At 28.0% G+C, this 11,503-nt stretch overlaps 1 protein-coding gene across 1 annotated transcript; it reads left to right on the forward strand.

Moving 5' to 3' along the window:
* Window positions 1-1,160: 1,160 nt before the first annotated feature.
* LOC145835353 (H/ACA ribonucleoprotein complex subunit 3-like) lies at window positions 1,161-1,355 on the forward strand. The gene has a single exon (XM_082942913.1). The coding sequence runs from the start codon at window positions 1,161-1,163 to the stop codon at window positions 1,353-1,355; it is 195 nt and encodes a 64-aa protein (XP_082799039.1).
* Window positions 1,356-11,503: the final 10,148 nt, after the last annotated feature.

The raw sequence follows: 11,503 nt of genomic DNA on the forward strand, positions 1-11,503 counted from the left end.
TTTTTACAGTGTTTCTATTTTTTTTACAAAAATTTATATGAAACACAAAACAATTTTATATAAAATAACATTTTAAAACACTGAACTAATCAGAGCGTTCTTTTATTTTGCACATTGACGAATGTATTTTAATGATGTACATTACTGATTATAATAACGTTTTAATGGATTAGATAAATTAATAGAGTTTGTTTTTAAACTTTGGTGATTAAACCAAAAAATTCTCATCATTCAACTTCTATTGTTTTATTTAATTTGTTTTTTCTGTCCAAATATATTTTAAAACACAACAAGTTACTTAAATATACCAACAGATATTCTGTTTTTATAATTTCACTAGAAGATCTCATCTACGCCAATATTTGTTAAATAATTTTAAGTAATATATCTTAACACAACAAAAATTACTGTAAGCAAATAAAGCTTTTCTCTTAGCTTTGGTCGTATGTTTGTCAAAAGAAACTTTTAGCAAAATTGTCAAAAACATATGTCAGAATAGTTGTGGTGGTCAATGATTTTAACAGTGGTTCAGATTATATTAAATTTAGTATAGGGAGGGTCAGAATATTTCAAATTCATAATACTAGTCATTTTTTGAACTCATGGCAAAAAAAATATAAATTATTTTAAAGATTTCAATTATTTATTGAACGAAAAAATAAAGTGCAAAAAAAGTTTGGTCTAAGGACAAGATTTACGAAAAACCTTTTGGTAGTTGAGTATACACCAAGGTTACAGTTTAATGTCTTGTGTAGAAAACTATATTTAACACTAAATTTAGTCTACATTTCAAACATCCCCAAAATTTTGCTTATTTTTGTGTTTTGGTTATTTTTTAAATTATAGAAAATTCAGTATAAGTTTTTAAAATCTAGTTTGGGCCAGATTGGCCAGAAGAAAGCAGCAACTTTACTTGTCGTAAACTAGGTTCAAATAAATTTTGAAATAACGGGTGACCGGTTATTTTCATTACGCAGGCAGTGCGTTGTCTATCGTTGATAGCTTATTTTGCCATTTTAAAAAGGTGATGTCTAGCTCAACTTTATGTTATTACCTTTCTGTTGAGACATAATAAATTAAGTCTCTTTAATTAATTTATTTATTAAAACTAGTTAGTAATAACCTAATATACATTTAAACAGAAATAATTCTAAGTTATCATGTATCTGCAATACTACATTGATGAGAAGGGCAACCGCGTTTACACCATGAAGAAAGAAACACCTGACGGTCAACCCACAACCTCAGCCCACCCTGCAAGGTTCTCCCCAGACGACAAGAACAGCAGGGAACGAGTTCTTCTAAAGAAAAGGTTTGGAGTTCTATTGACTGATACAGCCCTACCACAGATGTAAAGAAAGACCTAAACGTGCTAAAGAACTGTTTTTGGGCAAATAATTTTCTTGTTCTTTACTTAAATGGTTATGAAATAAAATATATGAATAGGATAATGCCAATTTTGTTTAAATATATTTAAAGTATTAAATGGATGTGATATTTTTACAATTACGAATTAAAGTTTTCTTTTAAAAAAGTTTTAATGTGTTTATTACAAATACTTGAGCATATTAATAACAGCTTATTGTTTCTTAGTCTGATATACTACTAATTATATTCAACAGTATTTGATGTAACATAAATTTAGGTAATACTTAGCTGATTAGTTTTGCTTGAAGGTTTGTATATAAGCTTTTGTAAAATTTTGAATTTTACTGAATTACATTTACATTCATCAAAACTCTTAAGTAAAATTTAAGTTAGGCATCTAAATGCAAGTAAATATTGTTAGTTGTTAGTCATGTTTTAGCATTACTACAAAGTTTAATTAGTAGAATTTAATTAATATGACTTAAAATTTTGACGCTTTCTCTGGTATGAATTCTGAAATTAAACCTATAATCTAGGTCCCCAAGCTGTAGCAGGCAAAAAATAGATTTTAGCTTGTAAAATATTTTTTTAATATTCAATGTTTTTGAATTAAAACTTTCACCGACAAAAGTTTAAATCAACCTGTTTTATAGACATATTTACTTATTGTTAGTGTAAAATATTACCAAACTCACTGACGAAAACCGCATTAACGTTTGACTAAATTTTTTTTTGAGAGTTAGTTGCTAAACGTCTTTAGATAAATTACCATAAAAATAAATAAAATTAATATTTTCTTTAGTTAAAATGACATTTAAACTTTTTAGATTATATTAATAAATTTAATTTTAATAAAGAAAACCCAGTTAACTTTAAGTATATGAGCCTTAAAGGATTGGATGTCAAGTAAACATTAAATACATATTGTTCATTGAATTTTAGAACTATGTAAAATAGGGTTTTTGTGTCAATTAACTGACTGATTTTTTATGGTGTCATAAAGTTATCACTATCATTATATAGCTTTTCTGATATTAAATAATATCTTTAAATTTTGTTATATTGAATCTTAGCGTTCGGTGTTTGTTTTAGATATTGTCATGAAGATGTAAGTCATTACTATTTTATGATTTTCTATAATATAATTTAAACAAAAAATTAAAGAGGGCAATATCTTTCTTAACTGGGTGGTTACAATAGATCAGGTTACAATAATAATAGTAAAAATCAGAAGAAAACTGTGAAGTTCAAGGCATTCAGCAATTGTTTTAATAATTTAAAAACTTTTACAAATAATACTGGGTAAAATTAAACCAGGCTTTTCCAAAATAGACAAGAGAAAATATATAGCTATGAAAAATTAGTGATTTTATATATCTAATATTGCGGTATTGAAAATTATTAACCTATACGAAAAGTTCCTTAACTCAATGCTTAATGAAAAGTTTTTATAAAATAATTGAATGTTGAAATACTTTTTATACACTATTTCTTGGATACCTGACTACAAATATCTATACTAGCACCGATTTGTACCAAAATTGACATATCTTAATTTTTTTTATATAAAAGTTGTTTGTGCTTCAGTTTTTAGTCTTGACGAACAACTGGATTTAGAGAAGGCAACGTAAAGCCTAAAATCTTAAAGCTTAGATACCTGATTACAAAAAGTCATATTAACATTAACTTTTACCATTGTTGACATCTCAATTTTTATACATATAACGGTTGTTTGTGCCTTGGTGTCCATTCTTGACAAACGTTTTGCTTTATAACAAAGTAAAGCCGACTCGAGCCAACCAAGTAGCAACTTTGTCGGGCAAAAAACATTTAAGCTTGAAAATGGTTTTTAACAGTGCAAATAAAGTTTGTTTTTTTGTAACAATTATTTCTCATTGTGTTCTTTACTTTGGTCAAAGCTAAAATTAAGATTGCTGTTTGTCTTTGCTTTTGAGAGATTTTCCGACGTCATTTGTAACATGCCTCCCATAAAAAAAAATATTCTTTAAATTTTTCCAGCATTCAACTTATTTGAAAAGAATTGTAAAATTCAAAAAGCCTTCATTGCAACTTCACTGCTTTAAAAACATTACTCAACAGCAAATATCCAGCTATTAGCAACTATGTTCTTTTTCATTAACTAATCTTATTCTCAACCATTAAAATTTCAGTTTATCAAATTTCGTACACTTTAGTATAATAAAAGTATATAGCTGTCTCGCAAATAAAAAAGCTAAAATATTCTGTGTAATTTTATTACCTCGGACATTTAGAATATTTTTATTCAACTTGATCTTTTCTAACTTTGTACGATTATTTAGCAATACAAATCAAGCGTGGTTTATTTAAACTAAGTCTTCAAATTAATAAACTTAAACTTTTATGCTTGCACATTCAGTGCGAGAATTTATAAAGTGTATATAATCACAATATTCCCGATTTGTCTTTAAAGAACTACATGTCTACTTTAAGTGCAAAAAATTACTTAACTTAAAACCTGTAGTTGTTTAATTTGACCAATATTTTTATTGAATGATAAAAAAGCGCTTTAAAGGTTAGATCTTAGCAATTGATGTACTAAAACCCTTTCGGTCATTGATTTGTACACTAAGGAGACAGTTTAATGTCTTGTCCAGGACAAGTGTATTACTTTGGAGCAAAACTAACATTAAAAATAAAGTTATTATTTAACTTTCTTTTAACTCTAATTTACTAATTTATATACTAATACTTTCACTTCCATATAATATGATGCTGTATTATTTAACTATTTAATATATCTTTAATTTATGTTTACCGTATATAATTTATGAAGAACAATTTTTTTTTGATTGCTTTATCACGGTTTGTCTCTAACTGTGCTCTACATAACTTATTACTAATATTTTTATGTTTATTGTTAAATATGTCTTTAAAAGGTCGCACAAAATCGGTCAGTTATAAACTTTTTTTTTATTTTTAAAACTTTAATTCAAAATTTAGAGGACGACACCCATTTAAAAGTACCGATGTTGATCACTGCTATCACAGCTAATACTTTTAAAGCTGCTGCTGTAATTTTTCATAACTATGTACAGAAGTATATTCGATTTCATGCGTAGTAAAACATTTAAGTAGAAGACTTATTTATATAAAAAAGTTCAATTTTTAGCAATTTGATTTTATTTTTTGCAACATCAAAATTGATCAAACATTGTTTTGCTTTGTTTTAAATTGTAATAGTGCAGAAAGTAGCTCATTTAAGTTCCCCATCTCTAAGAAAAAAATTCTTGCTCATTTTCAACTTTTTTCTATCGACGTATCGGAACACCATCTCGTCGGTCCTTACTCCTACGGTTTTTAAACCAGGTCTAAAATATAAACAAGTTAATAATATTCAGATAACTGCTTTTATTTCAGACTCATGTATGTTTGATTACAGTTGTTATTTAAGCACACGTTTAACAGAAGCAGTAAATTGTTAGTCTGACTTTATACTAGTAGTTATACTAACAATTTACTACTTCTGTTAAACATGTGATTTAATTTGATTTTTACACTCATTGACTTATTTAATTTTTCGACTAGTCTGATATTATAGTAATCATTATACTAAGTCGAAAAATTAATGAAGTCAGTAAGTGTAAAAATCAAATTTATTTAAAAAATTGGTAGGATTAAAGCTTAATCATTACGTATGACATTTTCAAATCTAATGATAAAATTCCAAAATTGTAACGTAAATAAATTACTAGATCAACTGTTTAAATTTTTTAAGTTATGATATGCTATCAGGTATCATTTTTTTACAATGCTGTTAAACTTCCTTAATTCTAAATAACGAAATCATATTTTAAAAGCAATTTTAAGAAAGTTTAATAAATAGTAATTTAAGAATATTATGTTCAAAACTTTATTAGAAAGCAAATTTAAGCAGACTTTCAGTAACTTATTTTAATTTAAGTATTTTAATTTCAAATGAAACTCACCTTGAGCTCTTTAAACGACAACCTCGTGTTATAGCTCAAACTTTCAACCTGATCGGACAAAGGGTACTTGCAATGGAAGTAGAATTGCTCAAGGTAAGACCTTTGCTGGTCCGTGAGCGTTATGCGCTGCCTGAAAGTATAATCAGTTTTGTCTTATGATCTAACATTGCTGTAATGCCTAACTTGGCTTAAATTAGTTAAGGTATGTAAATACGTATTTATTTCTACCTCATTAAAACTTAAAAACAAACTAACTTCCGTTTTTTACTTGTACTCGCCTCCTCTTTTACTGAATTTTGTTCTGCAGCCTGTAAAGTATTTGCAAAATAAAAAACAAAATTCTTTAATATGTTAAACCGTTTGGAATATTTTTTAATTGAACAGATTAATTTGATATGTCTAAACGTTTATAAATTTTATACAAAAAACAAAACTTACACGAAAAAAAGTACATAACTATTTTAACTTACTCTGTTTGCAGCTGCAGCTCTTCTTCTCTCCTGCGCTTCCGCCTCCCTCCGCCTTTGTTCTGTAAATAAAATCATTTTAAGTAAAGAGGATAAACCACTAAAAAACAATTTTGTAAACAAAACGACTAAAAAACTTGATTATATACAACAAAATTGTTGTTACCTTGCGCATACGCCTCACGAGCGTAATTGCTGGCGTATCGAAAGGACGAGGCAGGGTCTTGATACTGGTTGTAGTCACGTTGCTGGTGCCTGGTCTGGTGCAGCTGGTTACCGCCGTGACCAACCGGCTGCTGTTGGGCGTTCTGCTGATTACCCGTTAAATGGTGGTACTGTGGCTGCTGTGGACCTTCATGACCAACATAACGACCTCCTCTGGTAGCCTGGTCGTGTTGAGGCGGTACTTGTGGTTGACCGCGATTGTTGTAAGCGTATGGAAGATTTGGCTGCATCAAACTATTTCCTTGTCCAAACTGACCAGGCAAGCTAGGGTAGGGAAGGCTCGGGTTTATACCGTTCTGGTAGCCTAGCTGAGCATTATATGGTCTGTTGTCTCTCGAAATTGCACTTTGAGGTAGAATATTTTGGTGAACAGGTCTTCCATTACCAGATTGGAATTGGCTCCTGTTGTCAGCTGCGGCTTGTTGAACAGCTGGATCACCAGGAGCTACGGGTGCTACTACATGAGAACCGTTCTGCTGTGGGTACCCTTGCATTTTTTGCTGTTTAGGAGGCTGCGTTTGATGGTAGTTAGGCTGAAATTCGTTGCAAATTGTTTTTTATAAAAGAACTTTGAAAGAAAAGTATAATTTTCGTTTTTTAACCTATTTTTTTTGTTTATTTAAAAGTTTAATTAGCAGTAAAAGAACATGCATACTATATTGCTAAAACTAAAAAAATGCATCTGTTTTTGTATTTTTTATAATAAGTAAAATATAACTACTTCCATATCTCTTCAGTAGGAAAACTGTTTATGATTAAAAGTCTGCTCAACTACTAAGTTAAAAAAGTTTTTGTAATCATCAAAAATATTAGAGTCTTACCTGGTTGCCATTAACATTTGGGGCCGTTGCCTTACTAGCCACTTCACTGCTTTTTGTTATACCGGTTACACCTACATTGGCTTTTTGATGTTGTGCAGGTTGCATCGGTTGGTAGTTTAGCTAGAAATTATTCTAAATTTTATATTTATTTGATTTTTAGCTGTTAGCTTACTTTTTATTTTTTTCAAATTATTAACAATAGTGAATGCACAAACTAACTTTATGTGTGTTGTTTTTTAAAGACCTTTAATTTATGTAAATGTTTTATAAATAAAAAATACTTTACTAGTATCTACTGTTTTTTTTTGCAATCTTTTGCCAACTAAAATCATCTTAATTAACTTTATTTGAAATAGTTTTGTAAACGTCCAAATCACTAAATTCTTACCTGATTGTAAGGATTAGGCTTGTTTGGATCGAAAGCAGGATTGCTAGCCAACACACCATTGTCACTTGCAGCACCAGTTCTAGCAACAGCAGCTTTGGACTCTCGTACTTGTTTTCCTGTATCCATGTCCAAAAAAACTCGGGGTTCAGACACGGCGCTGGAACGTTTACGACTCTGGTCGTTTTGCGCCTCGTTGTCAACTGGCACAGGACCTTGAGCGTTTGACTGCATGGACGCCATTGGGTCGCAAGGTTTGTACGCGGGCACGGCAGTGAGAGCCTGGTGACATGAATACTGCTGTTGATTTCTACCTTGGTCTTGGCTTGCTACGAACTCTTGCGCGGTCGGTGCTGTGGTGATGACGTCGATTGTGCTGGTTCGAGCCTTGTAATTATAACTTCCGGTATAGACTAAACCAGAATTCTGGCGATAAACCGCTTTATGAGCGCTCTGCTGATCTTGGCTTGCACGCTTGAAATCCATTTTAATTTTAAAGCGAGTTGAAAATACTGTTATTTCGTTTTCGTTAAATAAATAAATGCTAACAAACAAACTTTGAAATGTTTAAGTATCTTTGACAGTTTTAAATTAACCTTAGTTGTTATATTTAGTAGATAAAAACTGTTTACGAAAAAACACCAGTATGAACAACCAGCACAGGCACATAAAGCTCATACAAATTTTGTTGCTTGCAAAAAACCATAAACTTTGAGAAAATTTTAAACTTTGAAAAATGTGCTACTTTATATTTCTTATAGGTTACAACGAAATACTCAAACATTAATCTGCTAACTTCGTTAATAAATTTCAAAAATACTTATTTTATATATAATTTAATTATAAACGTAGAAACTTTCAAAAATTTTAAAATGTTTTCTTTAAGTAAATTATAGTTATTTAATTTTAGCGGACTATATAGTTATGAATAAAATTATACTAAATTTAGCAAAAGTAAAAGTAGCTGTAATGAGTCTCGAACTAACATGTTAAAAAGCACTGTATTGTTCACTCGAGCGTGAAATTACTTACTACAAACAAACCAAAATTTATACGCTTCATTGCTTAATAACCATAGTAACTCTTAGCATTTTATCATGTCCTCGAACTATGCGTTGAAATGCATAGCATGACATGAACTTATAAAAATTTACAATTTTTTAATTTCGTAATAGCAAACTTTTTTAAAGCATAAATTCATGGACTGCGACGTATCTCATTACGAATATTTAAATTTAATAATGAAATAAACATTAAGGTCACGATCAAAGTTTATGCTATTCTTTAAGTAAAACCTATCAAATAAGCTCTTATCAAAATATGAGTAACAATTAGTGCTAGCTTAGATTTTTTTCTTATAAAACTATAAACAATAACCTTTATTTTTCAATAGTTTTTATTTTCTAAAAGGTCTGTAAACGACGTCTTTTAGCAATCCCGGTCAAAAATGTGTTTAATCTGTAGTTCGCTGACTTAATGCTTTCTTAATTCTATATATTAGTATATAAAACTAAAACTTCACAAACAAAAAATTATTTAGAAAGCTGAAAAAAACATAATACCTTAAAGTTTTAACAAGTTAAAAACAAACTGTCAATTTTAGCTTAATGGAAAAAGATACTCTCATAAGCTCTAGCAATCATACCAACTGTAAACTTTTTTTTAATTATAATTTATATAGTAGTACGGAGACTACAGAACAAACAACCTTATTATAAGAAATTATAAAAATTAACTACACACTAACTTATTTTATTTTTTATCTTTGTATGATAGTAAAAATTATAAAAAAAGATTAAAACATAAAGTTTCAGCTTTATATAATCTCATTTCTCATCACAAGCTTTTGGTTGTTGGTGTTTGTTTTATTCTGAACATTGTTAAAACTATAAACTTAATTACACAGATAAAGTTTTGTTCTGTGCTTAAGCTACACAATATAAACATTAGTAACAAATGTTTGAAACAAAAATGCAAAATATAGTAAACACATTTGTGGCTATGCATTTACAAATGAACACTAAAGTTTTGTGTCTTTTTATTTTTTAAGTTATACATTATGAACTAAAAATTATGTTTTTTTTTCATCATGAAAAAAGTACTACTAAAATTAACAAAATGCAGTCGTTATAAAACCGATAAATTAAACATAAAACTATAGTAATTTAAAAGTATAAACTTTTTGTAGTCTTTAAGTGTCTTATTATCTAGAAAAAAATTAAACAGCTTTATTTGAAACTTATTTACACATGTTTATCGTTAAGCCATAATTTTATCAAAATAAAGAAATTTCTTTATCTTTTTAAATAAGAATATTTTTAATTTGTTTTTTATTTGTTTACATACTCAATTAGCTTATACATTCATACTAGCCATACATAGCTGCTAGTACATAATATTTACTGACATAATAAGTAAAAAAAGTTACGTTAAAAAGGTGTATTTACTAAGCAGTCACTACTCATTTAAATAAAATATTTAGATAGAATTGTTTTAGATGTATATCTCTTTCTAATAAGTATAAGTTTGCTCTAGTTTGCTGTTAAACTTAACTTAAATATGATAAACTATTAATATAAAACATTAAAAAATTAATTGAAGACCCAAAACTGAATTATTTTAAATAAACAAGTAATGTTTTGGCATGAAAAAGCAATATTTTATAAAAAAATTTGCGGTTTACTAAGAATTTGAATATCGAACTACATTTACGCTTTTAAAATATTTACTGTTGTAACGCTAATAGTTGTAGCGTACCAAACAAGCAAACACGATAATTACTTTCTACTCTGAAAAAAGTAAATTAGGATAAATGACATTTTTAGCTTAATAATACAATTTTCTTGTAATCATTTTAAACTAATTTTTTGAATAACTATCTTGAAATTATTGACGTCATAAATCCCGTATTCTTTTTCTGAAACTTCAAAAAATAAGTAAAAAAACTTATTGCATTAATGCTATGAATGTTTTAATCAACAAAAACATTGGCGAAAGCAGACGCCTGGAGTTTCGTATGCCATGTGACGAGCTCAAGTTTAACATAAAAGTTGATGATCGAATTATTGCATTGATACTATCAATGTTTGATTAGTATATTAAACACAAAGTTGAGCTGTAAGCTAAAGCAAGTCAAGTTATTTTTCATAAACCAAGATAAAATGGAAAGTATATTTAAAGGTCAGTCTGATTTGCATATTTGCTGATTCAGCATTTTTTTTTATCCTTATCTCTAACCCACCTTACCCAAAATATTAAATATAATAAAAAACTTTAAGTTTTAATAATTAAAACTAAAAACACTATGAGAAAAAGTTTTTTTTCTGTTGACCCAGCAAATGTTCAATTCATACTGACCTTTAAAAACATAGCCAAAAACAGACAGTAATCAAATTTTAACAAATTTTTATTTTAGAAAAAAAAAAACGGTTAAACTATTGAAACAAGTTTGAAATTTTTCGCAATACTTTTTTGGTTACATGACAATTCAAATTCGGACAACTCAAACACTTAAAAAAATATTCAAAAGACTATATTTCAGTAACCAATATAAGTTAGAAAAAAGTAAAATAATACATATGTAGATCTCATTAATATCTACAAGCCACTTTTTCTTTTTCACAAAATTTTAAATATTTTTTATTTTTTTTTAAATACTAAAAGTCATTATGTTTTTAACTTTATTTAAGCCATATCTCAAAAGTATATAGTGTTTTTCAAGAAAAAAATGGCTTGTAGAAATTAATATGACCTACAGATGTATGTATTTTTTATATTAGATAAGTATACATTACTTTTTTATTTGTGGCCCTTTCAATTTTTTTTAGAATTTGAATCGTCCAAATTTGAATAGTCGTGCACTTGCTTTTTTTATACAACAAAATATTGTCGATAACGTTTAAACACAAGAATATATAGACTTAACTACGTTGTTTGAATATTGATTTTATATATAAGAAGCGCACACTTAAAATAACGAATCTGCTAAAACTTAAATTTGACATATTTTATAAAAGTTATTTTATATTTAAGTGTAACTTATTTTATATATTAGTTATATAAACCTAATTTTTAATTTATACCTTGCTTATGAAACTAAGTTTTAAAAAACATTTTGTGTAGAATAAAATTGTACGTATGAAAAAAAAACTTTGTACACACTTTTTTAGCAACGCAGTTGTTAACAATATGTATAATTTCTAGGAAATATTAATACACACAGAACTAGTTGTTTACAAAAACGAAATTATCTTACTAAAGTCATACTTA

This window comes from Thalia democratica, chromosome 1 (assembly GCF_965202585.1).
Source record: "Thalia democratica chromosome 1, ktThaDemo2.hap1.1, whole genome shotgun sequence".
Classification (NCBI taxonomy): domain Eukaryota; kingdom Metazoa; phylum Chordata; class Thaliacea; order Salpida; family Salpidae; genus Thalia; species Thalia democratica.